The 22,192-nt window shown below is 40.3% G+C and overlaps 1 protein-coding gene across 8 annotated transcripts in view; it reads left to right on the forward strand.

Annotated features, from left to right (window-relative positions):
- The first annotated feature begins 375 nt into the window (after nt 1-375).
- Nucleotides 376-22,192, forward strand: part of MORC4 (MORC family CW-type zinc finger 4) — a 63,939-nt gene continuing 42,122 nt past the window's right edge. For 2 of the 8 annotated variants that reach the window (XM_030939652.1, XM_030939653.1), the window contains exons 1-7: nt 376-752; nt 871-943; nt 7,900-8,032; nt 15,123-15,340; nt 16,080-16,227; nt 20,108-20,300; nt 20,622-20,750. In XM_030939652.1, coding sequence (XP_030795512.1) covers nt 651-752; nt 871-943; nt 7,900-8,032; nt 15,123-15,340; nt 16,080-16,227; nt 20,108-20,300; nt 20,622-20,750 — 996 coding nt within the window. In that variant the 5' untranslated portion in view covers nt 376-650. The remainder of the gene's footprint in view (nt 753-870; nt 944-7,899; nt 8,033-15,122; nt 15,341-16,079; nt 16,228-20,107; nt 20,301-20,621; nt 20,751-22,192) is intronic. The other 6 variants (XM_010373552.2, XM_010373553.2, XM_030939655.1 and 3 more) reach the window with 5 other exon arrangements.

The raw sequence follows: 22,192 nt of genomic DNA on the forward strand, positions 1-22,192 counted from the left end.
TCCCTGCATTCTAGCAAGACTTTGGAGACAGTTTGCTAAATGCCTTCCAGAAAGTTCTGGGTGCTTCTGGAGGCATTTGAGGCAGAGTAGGTAGAATGTTTTCCCATCAGGCGAGCTTGCTATCTTCCCAGATAGCAACACTGTAGTCTTTAGAACTTGAAAGACTTGTCTTATCTTGCCTGTTAGTCATGCAGCCTAAGCGGGACTAGGTTCCAGAAATCCCATACATCCTCTCCCTCCTCTTGCTTCATTCACGCCCCTCCCCACGCGCCCTCCCCTCGGCCCCCGCGCTTTCCCGCTCGGCGGCCTGGCCTATGGCAAACGCCAAGAATTAATTAGGGGCGGGGATCAAGGAGTGGCTGTCAGGAGGTCGCCATATTTCTGTACGGCCCAGAGGCAGCCCGAGCAGTCGCCGGGTCGGGAGAGGTGCTGACAGGGCGGAGCCGCCGCTTGGCTCAGCCGGCCTTACCCCTCCCGCCCGGGACAGGTGGCTGGAGCGCGCCCCGCCTCCGCCAGCTGCGAGTGGGAGCCAGGGAGGGCCGGTCCCGGACGGTCGCCGCCAGCTGCGAGTGGGAGTGAGCAAGGGCTAGTCCCGGACCGCCGGGCCAGGGGTCCGGCGGCAGCAGACGGGTACCCTGGCGGCCAAAAAAATGCTCCTGTACCGAGGGGCCCCCGCCGGCCCTGGCGCGCCGGGCTGCGGGCTGGCCCGGCCCGGCGGCGGCCCGCAGGCCTTCGGGATCCGCCTGAGCACGGTAGGTCCGGGGCCCGAGGGGGCGGACGCGCGCGCGGGCCCCTGGGCTGCGGGGGGCGCGCGGGGAGGGCCCGGCGGGCCGAGGCCTCACGCGGGACGGGACCTTCTCTCGCCCCCAGATGAGCCCCCGCTACCTCCAGAGCAACTCCAGCAGCCACACGCGACCCTTCAGTGCCATCGCGGAGCTGCTAGGTGAGTGGCGAGGGCGGGCCCGGCAGTGTTCGCCCGAGGCAGTGGTGCCAGCGTGGTGCCGCGGACGCGAGAGGAATGCGCAGAGCCGCGCAGGGCGGGCCGGGGCTGGGGTGGGGGCCTCGGAACCGGCCCCGGCTCCGCAGGCGGAGGAGGGGGATGGCTCTCTCGCCAGGAACTGGGTTCCGCTCATAAAACGGAGGAAACGAGGTGTGTCCGAAGCGTTAAAGACACCAGTGTGTTTTTTCTCTCGCGCTCGTGATGTTCGGGCACTTTAGGATAGCTTAGTTAGTAATCAAAAGGAGATGCATAAAAACCTCAGGCCCCGAGGCAGCTGGGCTCAGTAGGGGCTGGCGACCGACGGAGGATGCCCAGCTAGCAAAGGGGGGTTGTAGAGGACCGAGGCGCGTCCTGGGGAAAGGTCTGGAAAGCGGAGTTCCTTAACTTTTGAGACAAGAAAGTTAGGAATGATGGGACATCTCTTAAGAGATGACACGAGTGCATTTGGCTCCCTGCTACTGCGGAGGGCTGGGTCCGTGGTCCACGAGCGCCCTCACACCGCTGGAATGAATATTGAGTACTTAACCTCTCGCTCCACCGGTGTTTGCTTTTGAAGTGTTTTCAGTTGATCCCTTCAAGCTAAGTACACCAATTTTTGCAGTAGTGTGCTACTGTGTGGAAAGCAAAGAAGAACCGCAGTCCTGCACAAAATGCAGCAGCATACAGGGCGCATTATACATGCTTTGAAAATCGAAAGAAGGAAGAAGTGTTTATGGATGAGGTTGCACAGAACAAACTCTTGAAAATGTTTTCAAAGCTCCCCAAATGAACCCCAGTCTCTACTTAAGCAATCGCTGTGGCCATGCCATGAGAGTTATCTTGGGTAAGAAGTCAATGGGTAGCAGGAGACTTAGTTGGAAGGTTAATAAGAATGATAGAGACCTTTGATGATTAACCTTAACACGGAATGCTTTACAATATGTATAATTTAATTAGAAGGTGAAAGGCAAAAAGTGGAATTGATATGTTTGGAACCCTAGAGCAGAGGGACTGTATCTTTGAGGTTTGGTACTGTGCCTTGGGGCTGTGCACTGAACCTCTGCAGAATGGAATACAATCCAAGTTAAGTATGTAATTTGCAAGAAAGACTACAAGGGAGCAAAAAATAATGATTTACGTAGTGGGGAATGGGAAACCGAAATGTCTTGTTCTCTCATGGTTGGCACGGTGCAGAATGTGATATACCTGTGCTGTGCTTACTGTACTTTCCAGGTGATTTAATAAGTTTTTAATTTGTAATTTTGAATATTTGTGATTTTGGCCATAAGCATTACCTTAAAGAACCTAAGTCAGATCTAAGATGTCCAGTATGAGAGCAAATATGTGTATGTATTATGCACACACATGCATGCATACATGTATACAAACACAGATTTTAAGACCAAATAACAACTATTTGTGAAAATATTAATAATAGGGAAAAGGGAGAGCAAAGTGTTAACTGGCAATCCAAAGCTTTCATTTTAGGTCTTCCTTCAATCATTTTATCCACTTAGGCATTAATTTTCTAGTGAATCATTCATTTGGTAAATATTTATTGAGCACCCACTGTGTGCAAGACCACTGTGGTAGGCACAAAAATGAATATAACACAGATTCACTCTTCTAGTAGGGGAGATAAAACATGTACAGAAGGTTTATGCTTTGTATAACAACAAAATAGAAATCGATATATAAACAAAGATAAAAACAAGTGCTGTGGGAGTTCAGAGGAAGGAGGAATGGCTTCCAGTTTATCAGGAAGAGGAAGGTTAGGAAATGCTTTGTGGAGGAGGTGACATTTAAACTGAGATTTGAAGGATTGGGACATGTGGATATGGGTGGGGAGGAATTCCAGGCAAAAAGAACAACTGCTTGAACAAAGGCATGAAGAATATTGAGTGGAGTTTAATTAGAGCATGGGGTTCACAAATAGTAAAAACGATAGGTACTTAAAAAGTTTACAAACAGTTTTCACAAATAACTTTTTAACATTACCCTTTGAGGTAAACATTTACTTTCATCCTGCAGATGAAGAAAAAGAGGTTCAGAAAATTTAATTGACTTTTCCAAGGTTATGTGTATACTAAACAGCAGATCCAGGACTCAAAGACAGGCCTTTTTACTCCAGATACTAAGTAAGGATGAGGTTATAAAGGCCATCTGGGATCAGGATGTGACTGGGAGGCTTCAGTATTTGGCTTTTTAGCCTGAAGTTTTCTGAGCAGGGGAATGTCATGATCAGAGCTGTGTTTCAGGAAAGTCAATCTTGCAGCAGGGTATAAAATTGAAGGAGAGAGAGATACAGATTTATATGACTAGTTAGGAGGTTATTGCAATAATCCAGATGAGGGGAAATAAACTCTGTAAGAGACTGACAATGAAAATAGAGTAAATAGGATATGAGAGAGTCTCGGGATGTATAGGGTAAAGGAGAGGGAGGGATAAGAAAAGTACTTAACTTTCAAATTTGTGGTCTCTTCAGTGCTAACCTTGTGTGTGTTTGTAACAAAGGAAGAATAGGCTTGTGACAAAAGGTGATGACCTTACCTTTAGGCAGGAATACTTGTAGATACCTGTAGGATTTCTGTAGGACAGTAGCTCCACCCTTGGCAATCTTTCATGTAGCCACCTGTAGGCCATCCTTCTGGAACAGGGGAGGATGGGAGCCTTGTGATGCTATGAAACAGAAAAGGATGAGAGGCTTGTGAAGCACTACCTCAAAGCCATCTCCCACTTGCCATCTTATCTCTCCTGGGAGGCTGTCATGGAATAGTTTCTCATTGCCTCCTAGATTCTGATGAGATACGAGAGCAAGGGGAAGGTAGAGATGGGGTCCTCCCACGAAGGGATAGGACGAGCCAAGTTAGCAGAGGGAAGACTCCTTGTGATTTGGTAGCACATGGGATTGTGTGGCCAGGTTAGGGAATGAAGACACTCCAGCATCTGATAGCACACTTCTCACTTAACTGGTGAGCAAGGAGAGAGGAGTAAGGGTTCCTTCATTGCGCTACCTGTTCATTGGCTGGATGGGCCGGGTTAGGAGAGAAGATAGATTTTCTGGGATCCAATAGCATTTGCCATGTATTAGTAAATGTTTGGAGGGTTAAGCATCAAGAAGTAGGATTGAAACCAGCCTCCAGATCGGTGCCTTGTTATCATAAGTTCATTTATTGAGGCCAGCCTTGTTATTGTAATTTCATTTGCTGAGACCAAATGAAAGGCCGTGTAAAACTGAAAGTAAGTACAAAACCGTGCTTGCTGGTGCCTCTCTACTGATCTCTCTTTCCCCACTGCTCCAGCTGACCCTGGTCTCTTGCATGCCCCCTCCCCCTTGTATTCCATGAGCTTCCAGCCAAGGAGATAAAATGTTGAGCTGCTCCTGGCAGCTACCTTGTAACTCCTGAAGTGCCTGTGTTAAAACTATTTGGTGTGTTCCTGTAAAAAAAAAAAAAAAAAAAAAAAAAAAAAAAAAAAAAAAAAGTGCCTAGTAAAGTTTGGGCAAAATTGCAGTAAAGAGGAAAAGAATTGAGGTGATATTGTGAGAGGCCTTTGAGCTGATTCATTGAATGCACCGTTGGGTAAACATGTAGTTGCAGTTGATAGGTGTTACATGTTTGAATCGTGAATGTTCACAAATTGTTAGAAAAAAATCCCTCTATGTCCAGAGTTTTCAGTGTATAAATGATGTCCAGTTGATTGGCAAGTTGTATCATCAGTCGCAGTGCCTTTGGTTGTCTGCCAGCAGGAGTGTCTGATCAGTCCCAACACAATTCATGGCCTGCTTGCCGAGTAAAGGTTCCTGAAACAGTGTAGGCAGCTAAGTAATGCTAAATCCTTTAGTCAGTTAAAGAAAAATACTGCTGCCTCTTACAAAGTAAAGAACTACATTTCTGATAAAGCCACCATTACATGACAGACTTGTAACTCCTGCCAAAACTTAGCCCACTTGTCTTGCCACATTATATGGGCCCTAGGCCCCCCAACCTGGTCCTTAAAGCTTGACTATATCATCCATCAACAGAAGAATGGATAAAGAAAATGTGGTATATAGACACAATGGAATACTGCTCAGCCATAAAAAGAAGGAAATACTGTCATTTGCAGCAACATGGATAAACTTGTAGGACATTATGTTAAATGAAATAAGCCAGGTATAGAAGGCAAACTATGTGGAATGTTCTAACTTCTACGTGGAAACTAAAAAAGTGCTAAGTAGCAGATCCAGGATGCAAATACAGGTCTTTTTACTGGAAATACTCAGTAGGGAATGAGGTTAAAAAGGTCATCTGGGATCAGGGTGTGACTGGGAGGCTCCAGTGTTTGGCTTTTTAGCCTGAAGTTTTCTGAGCAGAGGAATGTCATGATCAGAGCTGTGCTTCAGGAAAGTTAATCTTCAGCAGTGTATAAAATTGAAAGAGAGACATACAGATTTATAAGAGTAGTTAGGGCCGGACGCGGTGGCTCACGTCTGTAATCCCAGCACTTTGGGAGGCCGAGGCAGGCGGATCACGAAGTCAGGAGATCAAGACCATCCTGGCTAACACGGTGAAACCCCGTCTCTACTAAAAATACAAAATATTAGCCAGGCGTGGTGGCGGGCGCCTGTAGTCCCAGTTACTCCGGAAGCTGAGGCAGGAGAATGGCATGAACCCGGGAGGTGGAGCTTGCAGTGAGCCGAGATTGCGCCACTGCACTCCAGCCTGGGCGACAGAGCCAGACTCACCTCAAAAAAAAAAAAAAGAGTAGTTAGGAGGTTATTGCAATAAGCTTAGAAGTAGAGAGTGGAATAGTAGTTACTAAAGGCTGGGAAGGGTGGTGGGGGGGATAGCTAGAGATTGGTTAATGACTACGAAATTACAACTAAGATAAAAGAAATAAGTTCTAGTGTTTTATAGCACTGTAGAATGGCTATCATTAATAACAATTAACTGTATATTTTCAAATAGCTAGAAGAATAGATTTTGAATATTCCCAACAAAAGAAGTGATAAATGTTTGAGGTAATGAATATGCTAATTATCCTGATTTGACCATTACACATTGTGTAAGTGTATCAAAACATCACATTGTGTTCTATAAATATGTACAACTATTATGTGAATTAAAAAAACAATAAAAACAAAAAAAGTGGCTGCTACTCATATGAAATAAACTCTCCCTTAGGGCCTTCTGAATAAATAAATAAAAAAAAAGATTGACTGTACCAGGCCTCTTAATCCCCTTCTGGGACTATTGGTGATGCCCTACTGCTGTTAAGACTTTTTCCACTTACAGTCGGTGACAGTTTTATCAGTGACTCTGGCAATACCATTGTGGCCCTTGAAGTTAATCTGTGTTTTGTTTTATTTAATGAACATTCCACATATCCAAGTGGCTGTAACTGATATTGTTAATTGTATTATTTAAAAAATGGGTGTTTTGCATATTTGTAATACTTCTCTTGATTGTAAGGGGTGTTCCCGGGAAAAAAAATGACATGATTTGATCAGTGGTAATGGAACAAGTATATGGCCAGGACCTGACCTGGCTGTCTCAGCTTAGCTTTTTGGTATCACTAAAGCAGTATAGGATACCAGGGAAAGGGAAGAGGGTGGAAGGCAAGGACTCTGTCTTGCTCAAAGAGCTTAGTAGAGACAGGAACGATTAAGGAACCTATCCAACAGATTGTATAAACTGCCCCTCAGTTGTGGCCAGTGAGCCACATTTGTCAGTGATTGACAATTATGTAAACTGGTACCTGTGGTAAAAACATGTGATAACTAGACAGTGGCATCCCTGGGGTTGTGAATGTGACACAATTGTTAGACTATGGCAATGTTTGATGTCTTTGGAGTCTTTTTTTTGTTTTTTGTTTTTTGTTTTTTTGAGATGAAGTCTTGCTTTGTTGCCCAGGTTAGAGTGCAGTGGCGCGATCTCGGCTCACTGCCAGCTCCACCTCCCAGGTTCACGCCGTTCTCCTGCCTCAGCCTCCCAAGTAGCTGGGACTACAGGCTCCTGCCACCATGCCTGGCTAAATTTTTGTATTTTTAGTAGCGACGGGGTTTCACCTTGTTAACCAGGATGGTCTCGATCTCTTGACCTTGTGATCCGCCCGCCTTGGCCTCCCAAAGTGCTGGGATTACAGGTGTGAGCCACCACGCCCGGCCTGGAGTCTTAAATAATTAACTCATTGTGAAGACATAAATCAGGAGGAATCGTGAACCTATGTATTTTTTCTACTTTGATTCTATGTTCTCCATTTCCTGAGAGGATGGACAGCCTTGCCTTTAAAACTATTACAAAATACCTAAGCAAAAATCACTCCTTTTAAGTATGTTTGCTACCATCACTGAGATCTAGGCAGACAATTAAGTCTTTTGGTTTTAAACTCTAACCCTTTCAGTGCCTCTTAGGCTATAAACAGGAATGGCAGTACTATATGTGTTCTTTAACAGAGGAGGTGATGTAAGAAAGAAGAAAATAAAATGATCACAAATAAACTGTAATGTGTGTAATATGCATCATCTTTTACCAAAATTGCTCATTCAGCTTTTCTCTGTAACCACTCTCTACTATATGTGTATATAAACAGTAAAGGGGCTAAAAGGCAAGAAGAAGTAATAAGACAAAAATGGAGCAAAATGCTTTGTATATGGGAGTAGTTATTAATACTTTTTTCCAAAGACCCTGAAGTTTGAAGTAGAAAGGCAGATTGCAGATCGCTCATGTGAAATCTGGAAATCAGCTTTAGAACTCAATCATCTCTTTTGTTCTCTGTAATTTAGTAAGTGCACTACCATTAATGCTCCCTGATACCTTCTCGAACATCCAAATGAGGGAAAGAAGGGACATTTTCTATATCTTGGAGTCACTGAACTAGAGATTTTGATACAATATTGGAAAAGGGGATCTAATATCACAGATTTTTACCTTTTGCAGATAATGCTGTAGATCCAGATGTATCTGCCAGGACGGTCTTTATAGATGTTGAGGAGGTCAAGAATAAATCTTGTTTGACCTTTACCGATGATGGATGTGGGATGACACCTCATAAACTACACCGAATGCTCAGGTAAAAATGTCTTCATTGGCTTTTTCTTGTCTTAAGTTCATGAACCCTATTTAAGGCTTCATAATTTTCATTAATATTTTGCTTTCCTTTTGTTTATTCAACAAATACTTATTAAGCATCTCTTATGTGCCAGGACACTGATTATGAAACAAATACTGTCCTGCCCTCACAGAGCTTTCAGCCTAGCTGGCAATTCAGACAATTAAGTAATAAACAGCTATAAGCATAATGATAAGAAGGTACAGAATGCTTGAGATGAGTCATCAGGGGAACCCAATCTGATCCCAGAGGTTAGGAAAAGTATCCTAGACAAAATGATATTTAAGCTGAGATCTAAGAGGGAGTACAGTTTAACCAGGTAAAGGGGCAGGGAGCAAGGGATGCAAGTTCGTGCAAAGAGAACAGCAAATATAAAGACCCAGAGGCCTTCACTGGTCCGAGACCTCCAATTTATATTAACCTAAACTCACTCTTAAATCAGAAGTATTGGAGTTGGAATGATTTATTGATTAGAACCATGAAGGTGCCTGGGTATAATCAAACCCCATGCAAGATAAATAGAAGGCATTCAGACACATATTCTTTAAAGGTTTTGCAGTAGAATCACAAACTTAGGAAATTCTCGTTTCTAACTGTTGAAGCTGGTGCTAGATTTCTGTTGCCACTCTCAGTTCATTTAATCACTTTAAAACATTTGTAGTTGAGAACGTAAATTTATACTATATCATCTTCTCATATCACTCAGTGGAAGATGAGTGTTCCTTCAACTCCTTCCTTCTCTTTTCCTTTTTAGCAGATGAGGTTGATTACTCTCCCTGTGGCTTCCTGAACTAGTGTGTGAAGCACGAGTAACAGTGGAGGAGGGAAAGGGCTCCGAACTATAAAAATGGAAAACAAATTCATGTGGTTGTAGTTACCCCTGTAGGTATTCTAAATGAATTACTCTGTTTGTAGGGAAATCCCTTTGATCCATCAAAGAAACAGACATGAAATTTGGGCAAAGTAAGTGGTTGCGTTTTACCACTCAGCAGTCTGTATACCTTGTGTCTCAGACCCTCCTAATTAGAAGACTATTTGAGGAAAACCTCTAAAAGTGAAACAAGAATTGTGACCAGTATGTTAGTGAAGGTAGAGAGTTGGCTCAATCCTTCAACTTATAATATCAGTTTTATATCCTGAAGCTAATATTATATATTAAGAATATATGTATTTTCTTATTATTCTTAACATATATATATATTTTCTTATTATATATTAAGAAAAATACAATTTTAGATGGGATGGAACCAAAGCATTTATATATTCAGTTCTGTATGTACTAGTTGGTTTTTTTCCCCCTAAAATTACTTGTCTTCTTATTTTTTGAGACAGTTTCACTCCATCAACCAGGCTGGAGTGCCATGGCGTTATCTCAGCTCACTGCAACCCCAGCCTCCTGGGTTCAAATGATTCTCATACGTCAGCCTCCCGAGTAGCTGGGATTATAGGCGTGTGCCACCATGCCCGGATAATTATTTTGTATTTTTAGTAGAGACAGGGTTTTGCCATGTTGTCCAGGCTGATCTTCAGCTCCTGACCTCAAGTGATTCACCCGCCTCAGCCTCCCAAAGTGCTGGGATCACAGGCATGAACCACCGCACCCATCCAAAATTGCTTATCTTATTAATGATTCCGTCCCATCATACCTTATCCCATTGACATGGGTGTTGAGTAGTGGGCCCAGCAAATCTGATCTTCCATTTTGTCTGTGGGACTACATCTGTGAAACTTGGTTAGAGTTATAAGGTAGAAGGGAGGAGAAGAATGGTTTCAAAATAATTGCCACAATTTTTTTTCCAGAGTCATTCATTTATTCATTCAACAAATTTTTATTGAGCACCTGTGTGCAAGGCACTGGAGATAAAGTAGTGAACCAGATAGACATGATTCTTGGCTGACAGCTTAGTGAGAAAGAACAACATTGACTAGTAATATAACTAAATAGGCTATTCCACCCAGTGGTAAGTGCTATGAAGGTAGAGCACAGTTTCTTTGAGAGCATGTAACAGGGATCTAATCTAGTCTAGAGAATTAAAAAAGGCTCCCCTGAAGAAATGTCATTTGAATTGAAATATGAAGGATGAGTATCACCCATTCAAATTTTTTGTTCCCTCCCCAAGGAGAAAAATAGGCAGAAACTTTCTTAGTTGTAGAATTTTCCCTATCATACCAAATATGTTTCCCACCAATTTGAGCTGGGCAATTGTTCCTCCTATTTAAAAAATAATTTTAGAAAATTATTTTAATGAGTCCTTAATGTAGTATATGTACTGACTTTTATTTGTGATTGTATCTTGAAACAAACTTGAATCAGCTAGAAGATACCTTTTTTTTTTAATTAAAAAAATTTTTTTTGAGACGGAGTTTCACTCTTGTCCCCCAGGTTAGAGTGCAGTGGCATGATCTGAGCTCACTGCAACCTCCACCTCCTGGGTTCACACACCTCTCCTGCCTCAGCCTCCCGAGTATCTGGGATTATAGGCAGCTACAACCACGCCCAGCTAGTTTTTGCATTTTTAGTAGAGACAGGGTTTCACCATGTTGGCCAGGCTGATCTCGAACTCCTGACCCGAAGTGATCAGCCCGCCTCGGCCTCCCACAGGGCTGAGATTACAGGCATGAGCCCCCATGCCCGGTGAAGATACCATTTATTTAAAAGAGATCATTTAAGGCCAAGCATGGTGGATCATGTCTATAATTCTAGCACTTCCAAAGGCCAAGGCAGGCAGATCGCCTGAGTCCAGGAGTTTGATACCTGCCTGGGCAACACAGGGGGACCCCCTTCTTACAAAAAAAAATACAAAAATTAGCTGAACATTTTGGCATGCATCTGCAGTCCCCGCTACTCGGAAGGCTGAGGTGGGGAGATCACTTGAACCCAGGAGGTGGAGGTTGCAGTGAGCTGAGATTGTGCCATTGTAATCCAGCTTGGGCAACAGAGGGAGACCTTGTCTCAAACATAAATAAATAAATAAAAATAAAAGATTATTTAGTCCAATCCTAACTTCTAGCGAAGGATTCTACTTTTTTTTTTTTTTTTTTGGGTGGAGTTTTGCTCTGTCGCCAGGCTGGAGTACAGTGGCGTGATCTCGGCTCACTGCAACCTCCACCTCCTGGGTTCAAGCAATTCTCCTGCCTCAGCCTCCCGAGTAGCTGGGATTACAGGTGTGTGCCACCACGCCCAGCTAATTTTTGCATTTTTAGTAGAGATGGGGTTTTACCATGTTGGCAGCTAGAATGGTCCCGCCTCGGCCTCCCAAAATGCTGGGATTACAGACATGAGCCACCATGCCTAGCCGGAAGGATTCTGTTTTCTGTTTTTTTTTTTTTTTTTTTTTTTTTTTTTTTTTTTTAAAAGGAGTTTCACTCTTGTTGCCCAGGCTGGAGTGCAATGGTGCGATCTTGGCTCACTGCAACCTCTGCCTCCCGGATTCAAGTGATTCTCCTGCTTCAGCCTCCCAAGTAGCTGGGATTATAGGCATGCGCCACCATGCCCGGCTAATTTTGTATATTTAATAGAGACGGGGTTTCACCATGTTGGTCAGCTGGTCTCAAACTCCCGACCTGAAGTGATCCACCCGCCTCGGCCTCCCAAAGTGCTGGGATTACAGGTGTGAGCCACCGTGCCTGGCGCTGTTTTTTATTTGAAGGCATATTACTTTTGTATTTGGAAAAAATAATAGAAGTAATTATGCAAATTTATTAAGCCTACAAAAGTTCTATTTGACCTCTAACATTTGTTGTTACCCTGTCCACACTTTCCAACACTTTATGCAACTCTGTTTTCAGACTGATAAAATAGTTGTGTAACTGTAGCAACAGTTTCTTCCATAAACATAGAATTTCATGAAAATCAAGTTAAAAAGGAAAAACCTATTATTAAATTCCTTTAAGGTCCACAACTAATTATCTTTACCTTCTGGGGCTAGTGTGTGGATCAGTTAGTCTGTATTTTCAGCTGCCTTTTTCAAGCAAGGTGAGAAATCGCTTTCAAGGTTCAAAGACTAAAAACAGCCACAGAACCACAGAGGGTATTTGCTACCTCAGGAGTGCACTTCCTAGCAGGTATATTCTTCTAAAACAATAGCTGGAGAATAACAGTCTGCTTAGCACGCTTTCATTCTTTTATGTTTCATATTAAATCACAAAAATACCTAGGAAATAGCAGTGCCTGCCTTTGTGCGCCCATGGATTTTGCCAAGGTTTGTTTCATTGGTCAGAGTCCTTATTTATTTATTTATTTATTTATTTATTTATTTATTTATTTATTTATTATTTTTCTTAACTTTTGTTTTTGGTTTGGAGGTACACGTGAAGATTTGTTACATAGGTAAACACGTGTCACTGCAGAGTCCCAATTTAAATTTACCTCTCTGGATTCTGGATTCTTGACATTTTAAGATACTCCAGAGCAAGCTGCTGTAGTTTTGAATTCCACTAAAAGTGCTGGTATCCAAGCCACCTTGATGTGTAAACAGTGTTGTCTCTTACATGAGAGGATAGAGCAGGACTGACTTAGCAAATAGAAACCACCTGAGCCAAGTTAGCTCTGTGGAAAATATTACTGAGCTATAGCAAACTATCATATTCATTCCTACAATTCTATTATATGTGGTGAGGGCTTTTGTATTAGGTAGTTATTTGATTGGTACCTGGCATTCATTCTGCCAGTTTGCATTTAGATGGAATGCCTAATATGAGAACTTAGGTGGAATAAAAGAGCACACAGGAAGAGTTAAGTGAAACACAGTAACAACAACAAAAATCCAGAGTTTATAGCTCCTCTCTTCTCATTTTTCTTATCCTTTTCCATTCTGGTTCTAGCCTCACGCTACTGGTTATCTTCTCAACCTTGTATCATCATTTGGGCTCCCCAAATTAACACAGTGAGGGTTTATACTTTCAAAGGAAAAAAGAGGTGATAGATGGTGGAAGAGGCTAAAAAATTAAGGGAGTTGTAATCTCCCTATTTTCACCACTTTCCCTTGATCACCTAATTGAAGCTTTTGTGGTATAAGAGAAAGTTAAAGTCCGGTTAACCATACAAATTCATTTGAAGTGGTGTGTAAGATTACTACTTATCAAGAGCCCTGAGTTTTAGATGTGATCTTAGGTCTGAAGTAGGAGTAGGGGATAGCACATGACAACTATCAGAATGACTTCTAGAGTTAGTTTAAAATTAATGTTTGAATACTACTTTATACTTAATGTATTTTGCATACAGTATATAATTTAATCCTCATAACAAACCTTTTTTTTTTTAAAAAAAAAAGCCAATTCTTCCACAAGAAGAATGGGAATGCTTGAATCTTACTATTACAAGTCTATATCCTGGAATACTAAGCCCCATAGGCAACACAAACTGAATGTTCTTTTTTTTTTTCCAACAGACTGCTGCTGTGGAAATTACCTTCTTCTGTCACTAGATTTATTTGTGGGATACACACAGCTCCTATAAAGTGTTTACTCTAGGAGGACATATGGTATTACTGTATAATGCTTTGAAATAGAAAATTAAAAGATGGTTCCCTTTCCTAGTGAGTAAACACAAAACCATAGCCTTCAGGAAGTAGAAACCAGATACCTCAGCTCTCCATGCTCAAAAGAGTAAAATTGTTAAAGATCAGCCTGCTCAGTCATGGTCTGCTCAGAGTATCTATTTTATTGATGTTGAGAAGCACCTAATGTGTAATATATGAAGTCCTTCCTTAGATTATAAACTCTGAAGGCAAAAATCATGTCTCTTTTATTAAAAATTGTCTCTAGTGCTTAGCCCAATGCATGGCACATCGTAGGTGCTTAGTTTAAATATTTATTGAATGAATGGTAGTGCACAACATTGTAAAATTAGTCAATCTGGAGAGAAACAATCCTTTTTAGTATGATTTTTTTCTTTCATTGATACCTAATATTTTACATATTTATGAGGTACATGTGAGTACTTTATACATGCATAGACTGTGCAGTGATCAAGTGAGGGTGTTTGGGGTTTCCATCACCTTGAGAATTTTTATGTTGGTGACATTGGAAGTCCTCTTTTCTAGCTACTTTGAAATATATGATGTATTATTGCTAATTATAGTCACCCTGGTCTGCTATGGAACATTAGAACTTTTTTCTTCTATCTAACTCTAAGTTTTGTACTCATTCACCAAACTCTATTCATTTCTCCTTCTCATCCTGAGAAACAATCCTTACAATTAGTTTTATTGATGATGAGGGAAGATATATAATCATTTAATTTTTAGTTTTTAAAGTTCTGTTATTTTGGTGTGTACCTGAATGGAAAATACAAGAAAGGGAAAGGTTCTGGCTTCCAGATTAAGCTGATCAAAATGGACTACAGAGATTGTTGAGGTGCCTAAGTGAAAGGTCCTTAATAGAGCAAGAGAGACTTTATACTGCAGCTGTTTGCTGATATTCAGAGGCAGAACTACCTATTTTTATCCTTTGGCCACATTCCAATGAACTGTCCCAGCAGATGGAACAGAGACTAAGAATTGGAAGGGTTATCCTTTGAGTGGAGAGTTGAAATTGTCAAGATATATGATCCCTGACTTTCAGATTTCTAGAGGATGATATAAACAGGTTAGGAGATGCCTAATCTAGTACCTCTGACCAATGACAATATCTGAAACTTCTGTTACCCTCTCTAGATAACTACCCTTTTCACCTTACCCTAACTTTGCTTCTACAGCAATCAGAGCTGTTTTATCTAGACAGGAAAGACAGCTTCCCAAGCCTTTTCCAGCTATATTAGCTGGTGAAAAGGGGCCCTTTTTTACTTTTATAAAGTGTGACTCTAACGTAATGGAACTATTTATGTACACACAAACCACATAGAAAAATTAGTCCCATTACCCCATAGTAATTTCCTGTGTTTTTAACCTAATAGTTTTGCCCATAAATACCAAAAGGAATAAAAAAGGAGGGACTTTTTACAAGTGTTATTTATTTGTAGGCCAAATATTCTGCCTGTCACCTATCTTAGGATGCTTTTTACCATTCTGATTTCTTTTTTTCTGATTTGTTTTTTCTTCTGTAATTGCAGCTTTGGCTTTACAGATAAAGTAATAAAGAAGAGCCAGTGTCCCATTGGGGTCTTTGGTAATGGTTTCAAGTCAGGCTCCATGCGGCTAGGAAAGGACGCCCTTGTCTTCACCAAGAATGGGGGTACTCTCACTGTTGGACTTCTATCACAGACCTATCTGGAATGTGTCCAGGCCCAGGCAGTTATTGTACCAATTGTTCCATTCAACCAGCAAAACAATATCCTTTCTGGAAATGGAGAATGTTGGTTAAAAATTAGTCTAATCTGAGTGTTTTGATAGGAACCTCTTCAGGTCAAATCCAACTATCAGAAGTTTTAAAAGAGGTATTCAAATGTCTTAAATTTAACTGGGATTTTTCTCTATTAAATATTTAAAAAATAAGACCATCGACAGAAGCTTAGAAATGTTTTTGCTGTATTGAAATTTTCATTGTTACACAGTTTGATCTATATAGTATGTGTCTGCTCTACCACCACCCCATGGTAAAGCTCCCGGGGCCTGCCTTTTTTTCCCCCCCAAAAGGATAGCTACATTTGCATTGATACGCCTAGAAAACATACTGTTTATCAGCTTATATAATAGCAGAATAGTCATTTCCCTATATCTGCGCAGCTGTTACTTCTGTTAGACACCTGGTTGTCTTGACTGGAACAGTATAGCAATAAGGTTTTAATTTATTGCTTCCAAAGAAGTTAAAAATTTAAGCCTTTGATCTTTACTTTTAAATATAAGACTTTGTTTACATTATATCTTTGAAGCTGTATTCTGCATGGGCAACTGATTTTGGAGCTTGTCTCTATAACCTTTCTCCATTTTTCACCTTTCTTCTTTCTATAGCAGTAATATGCATGCTTTATGTCTGTAGTTTTGTCTAAATATGCAACCCAAAGGGCAGATCTTCCTTCTCGATAGCATCCTAAGATATTATTTTTTTCTTTGACTATATTTGATTTTACAAAAAATGATTATTACCGAGGATTCATTGCCCAGCCTAGAAGCCATCTTGAACTATTCCATTTTCAACAGTGAAAATGACCTGCTGGCCCAGTTTGATGCCATCCCAGGCAAAAAAGGCACTCGTGTTCTCATTTGGAACATCCGCAGGTATGGTATTACAAGGGTGATAGCTTCTAATAAACAAAGGTAGTATGATGAAACACATTTTTATTTAATTTTAACTTTCAAAGTTTTTATAGAAAGACAGGGTCTCATTTATGTTGCCCAGGCTAGTCTCGAACACCTGGCTTCAAGCGATATTCCCTCCTTAGCCTCCCAAATTATTGGGATTACAAGTGTGAGCCACTGCACTTGGCCTAGCACATTTTAATAACTCTTTTTAGAGAAGCAAAATAGATAAATTTTGATACATATTTATATCTCATTGCATACTTTTATGTAACTTTGTCTTAGAAAAACAAGAGTTCTGGCTGGGCGCGGTGGCTCATGCTTGTAATCTCAGCACTTTGGGAGGCTGAGGTGGGCAGATCACGAGGTTGAGAGACTGAGACCATCCTGGCCAACATGGTGAAACCCCGTCTCTATTAAAAAAAAAAATACAAAAATTAGCTGGGCGTGGTGGTGCACACCTGTAGTCCCAGCTACTTGGGAGGTTGAGGCAGGAGAATCGCTTGAACCCGGGAGTTGGAGCTTGCAGTGAGCCAAGATCACACCACTGCACTCCAGCTTGGCAACAGAGTGAGACTCCGTCTCAAAGAAAAAAAAAAAGAAAAAGGAAAACAGTTCTGTTTGAGATAGTGGTTCTTGTTGGTAAAATGTGGTATGTTTAAGGTGGAAACACACATATCCTGAGGCCATTGCCACAGATAATTAAGACAGTTTAGCATATTCTAAGCTCCTCAGAATCCTTTATAAATATCTATTTCATATTCATGGGCACTTTTTTTTTTTTTTTTTTTTTTTTTTTTTTTTTTTTTTTTTTAATGAGACAGAATTTCTCTTGTCCAGGCTGGAGTGCAGTGGTGGAAACTTGGTTCACTGTAACCTTCACCTTCTGGGTTCAAGTGATTCTTGTGCCTCAGCCTCTCGAGTAGCTGGGATTACAGGTGTGTGCTACCACGTCTGGCTAATTTTTATATTTTTTGTAGAGACAGGGTTTTGCCATGTTGTCTAGGCTGATCTTGTACTCCTGACCTCAAGTGATCCACCGACCCCAGCCTCTATTACTGGAGTGAGACACCGTGCCTGGCCAATAGGCATTTTTTTATGTTTGGTAATTGATAGTTATTTTACTTATTAGACAATGACAATGAAGCATGAGAAAGAAAAATTAGAGCAAACAAAATACAATAAGATCTTTAAAAAATAACGACTTCTGTATTAGTGCTTTCACAGTAGCTGGATTAGAAGTAGAAAAATCTAGCCAGGCATGGTGGCTCACACCTGTAATTCCAGTACTTTGGGAGGCCAAGGCAGGAGAATCACTTGAGGCCAGGAATTTGAAACTGGCCTGGGCTACAAAGTGAGACCCTGTCTCTTCAAAAAAAAAAGAAGTAGAAAAAAATCTTCGAAGCAGATAAATATGAACTATAATGAGACTAGGTTAAGATCATGTCTTCAAATCTAATACAACAATCTAGAAATACTTTATGCTATTTCATTTTTTTAATCTTAGCATGTCTAATGGAATACGTTTAAGAATGGATTATGGCTCAAGCCTGTAATCCCAGCACTTTGGGAGGCTGAGACGGGCGGATCACGAGGTCAGGAGATGGAGACCATCCTGGCTAACACAGTGAAACCCCGTCTCTACTAAAAAAATACAAAGAACTAGCCGGGCGTGGTGGTGGGTGCCTGTAGTCCCAGCTACTCGGGAGGCTGAGGCAGGAGAATGGCGTAAACCTGGGAGGCGGAGCTTGCAGTGAGTGGAGATCACGCCACTGCACTCCAGCCTGGGCAACAGAGCAAGACTCCATCTCAAAAAAAAAAAAAAAAAAAAAAAAGAATGGATTAACACCTAAACACTAAAAACTAACCCTAAAAATCTTAATATAAAGTAGAGGTATTACTGATATGCTTAATAGAAAAGATTATCAGATACATTTCTTCATCCTTTTCTCCTTAGATGAAGTATTTTGTCTCATTTACCTGGGTAAAACAAATAAAAACAATGCTGGTTTATATAGAGAGTACTGTACTTAACAATTAAAAGAAGTGTGACTCACACATTGGTAATTTAGATCCTTTCTGTGTCCCACTGAGAAAACCTCAAGTAATATAGTTTGTATTACAAAGAATTTTTTGAGGTATTACAGTGATTTACATATCTTAAACAGAACTTTTTCTTTTTATGTCATTTCCCAGTTATGTATATGGTACTAGGTGCTATACAGGTTGACTTTCCCTAATCCAAAAATCTAAAATCTGAACTGCTACAAAATCTAAAACATTTTGAGCGCAGACATGACAACTCAAAGGAAATGATCATTGGAGCATTTCGGATTTTGGATTTTTAGATTAGGGGTGCTCAACCAGTAAGTATAATGCAAATATTTCAAAATCCAAAAGGATCCAAAACACTTCTGGTGCCAAACATTTCAGTTAAGGGATACTCAACCTGTATGAATAAAGGATTACATGGTCAAATAAATCTGGGAAAAGCTGACTTAAAGTTTACTGTGTTGCTTTATTGTAGGACTTCTGAGAGTCCTGGAGTACTTTAATATACTAATGTATATTGAAAATATGTGAAAGAGCTATACACTATGCAGTGTTTCCCAATCGATTTTGAAAAAGTATTTCTTTAGGTTGGGTGGTGGCTCACACCTCTAATCCCAGCCCTTTGGGAGAACAACATGGGAGAATCGCTTGAACCCAGAAGTTGGAGGCCATGGTGAGCTATGATCATGCCACTGCACTCCAGCCTGGGCAACAGAGCAAGACCCTGTCTCTAACGAAAATGTTTCTACAGACCTTTTTTCCTTAGATGGGGAAGGTGAGGGACAAGGAAGACAGAGAATCTCCTCAGGGCATATGCCTTGGGGTCGGGTGGAGTAGTGAGAATCAGAATTATCCTGGAAAATCCATAATATGCTATTATACATTGACATGGACATGATGCAGACAGACCATAATGGCTCTGGTGCAGCCCTATAAAAGGAGCTACAATTTCAACACAGCAGCTCTGAGCTTACAGAGCCTGAAGTATGAAGCAAGAGTTATCACTAGAGCTCGAGGTGACTCTGAGGGCTAAGAATTATTTCTCAATTTTATTTGATCTTAGAACTTTTATGTATTTATTTCTTTTTAAGAGTATCTTGTGAGATTACTGTTCCACAGAATAAATTTTGGGAACTACTGTTCTGATATATACGTTTTCTCTAAAACCTGTCATTTGAGTTTTTTTCAAGAATTAAGATGGGTCTTAACCTTTTTTCCCTGGCAGTGGTTAGTGATATAGCTCAGGGTCTTGGAATGGATCAAAACCAAGTGGCCCAAAAAGATTATGGGAAGGAGAAAGTTCCTTATGAAAGGAATATTAGTACCATTATGTTTAAATGATAATTCTATAAATGGTATCCTAGAGGACTAGTAAATATATGCTGCTTTTATAACAATCTTTTTTCCTTTTAAGAAATAGGATTAGATCTGGGGAGATGTTAGTATCTTTTTTGTTTGAAGTTGGTAGAAGTGGGTTTTGATTCATCTGTTCATTCAGTAGGGGAAAATGATGTTGAGTGACTTACTAACAATACCTAGAAAGCTTGTGTCTATTTTAAGATCCCACTTTGAAGATAGCTGACATCCATTTGATTTATCAGATCATAGACATTCCACATTCTTTTTTTCTTAGGAATGTGGCATCATCACCTCTATGAAAAAGTAAATTTGTTTAGAATGGGAATACCCTTAAGTATCGTATGATCCTCTACCCAAGTGGTTTGTAGTTCCTTTGCACTGGTAGTCAGGGAAAGAAACAGATACCTGAGTTTTGGCTCATATTGTTTTTTTTCTTTTGGGTTCCTAGTGCTTTTTTTGTCCTTTGGAGCCAGTTTTTGTTAGATTGGTACTTGTCTGTTTTCCCCAGAAATAAAAATGGAAAATCTGAGTTGGACTTTGATACAGATCAATATGACATCCTGGTATCAGACTTTGACACAGAAGAAAAAATGACTGGCGGTGTTACCTCTGAGCTGCCAGAAACAGAATATTCTTTAAGGGTAAGTAAGAATGGTTTTTCAACAATGAGAGGTAAGATTTCCTATAACCTGAAAATATTATAGAACAAGATCTTCTTTTAGTTATACAAAGATGACAACCCTCCAGCCATGTGCTAGTATTCCTTTTTATTGTCTCCGATGAGACAGTTTAGATAATACAGTGAGCAGTACTTTAGTGTGGTAGTTTACATAGTGTAAGAAGGTATGGAAACGGAGCCAAATCTTTACCCAGCATAGAATCAGTTGATAGCAGTGTTTTATGGGGATGTCAGCAGAATTGGCAATATCACATAACTTTCCTTTCACCATTCTGTTCCACAGGCATTTTGTGGTATTCTATACATGAAGCCACGGATGAAAATATTTCTGCGTCAAAAGAAGGTGACTACTCAGATGATTGCCAAGAGCCTGGCCAATGTAGAATATGATACATATAAACCTACCTTCACAGTATCCTTACAACTATACCACTACATGAAGTTGACCTCTTTATTTCAGGATTAAGTTTTCAGGTTGACACAGAAAAACAAAAACTTTCCAATTCAAAAATGTATGTCATAGTACACATTTTATTATAGTGTACTCTGAGGAAGTCTTTCTTAAATGCCAATCTATGTAACATTTTTATCAGAAATCACCTGGAAACTGTTGAAATAATAGAATCCTGAGACTGGAGATTCTGGTTCAGTAGTGTCTGAAACCTTTTTTTAAAAAAATAAGAAATATTTATTATTTTAAAATCATCAGCTGATTCTAATGAGCAGCCAGTTTTGAGAATCTCTACTATAAGGAATAATACACATTATTTGGTTTGTACTGGGATTTTGATATATATTAAATTTACTGAAATAAGCAAAATACTGACTGGAACTTCTTAATCTTGTAGATACACTGCAATTTTTTGTTGTAACAGGTCCAGACTTACATTGATTGAAGTTAGGAGGGTGGAAATTAAAAGTTGATTTTCTAGAGTGAAATAAATCTTCTTAGGTTTGACATAAATTCCTGGTACTTCTCATAATGGTAGCCACTCAGAGGAGCCATTGCTTGTTTTTGCTTCTACCTCTCCCCCGCATTGCATCGAGAATGGATTTCAGAGACTAGAAAAAAATCTTAAGATGAACTGTGGAAATTAGGTACAACTTCGTTGATGGCTTTTGGGGCAGAAAATGTCTTTGAAAGGCTGAAAACTTGCAAGGTTATGAAAAATTGTCCTTTTAATTTATTTTCTGGTAACTAAGCACAACTCTTGGCCTGAGAAACATGGTCACGCTCTATTTGCTTTATCAAAGGCATTATCTAGCATGCTTTGTCTTTCCCTGACCAAAAATGAGAAATCGTTGGTCTCTTTTTTCTCCTTTTTGGAAACACATATCTTGGCTACTAGGAATGTTTTCTTAAAGCACTAAACAAATCAATTTAATAAAGCCAGAGCTAGCATTGTTTGCTTCTATAGGTGAATTAGTTATAATCTCACCATATGTAGACTAGGATGTTAGTACCATAGGTTTAACAGAGCCAGTCTAAAGAAGTGCTTTCCAACTACTGTTTTAGGATATAACACATACCTGTCTCTAGCTTTTTTCTTTTGTGGGTTTCTATCCGGGAAACTTTTATGCATGCATTCTATATGTTACCTCAGCTCTTCTCAGACTCTCTTCCCATTAAACCAAATTACCTTCCAATATTATGGCTTGGACTAAACAGATTTACTGTAGGCATGGGTAAAATGAAAGACCTAATAAAATTTCCCCCAAGGTCACTGAGGAACAAGATCATTGATACTAACTTACTTACTTCTCAATTATCAAAGTCCACTTCTTTCATCTTTGTTCTGTCTCCTTACACTAATTTGGCAAGTCTCCTACCCCAGTGTACCCTCACTCCATAAT

The sequence above is a fragment of the Rhinopithecus roxellana genome, chromosome 10 (genome assembly GCF_007565055.1).
Source record: "Rhinopithecus roxellana isolate Shanxi Qingling chromosome 10, ASM756505v1, whole genome shotgun sequence".
Taxonomy (NCBI): Eukaryota; Metazoa; Chordata; class Mammalia; order Primates; family Cercopithecidae; genus Rhinopithecus; species Rhinopithecus roxellana.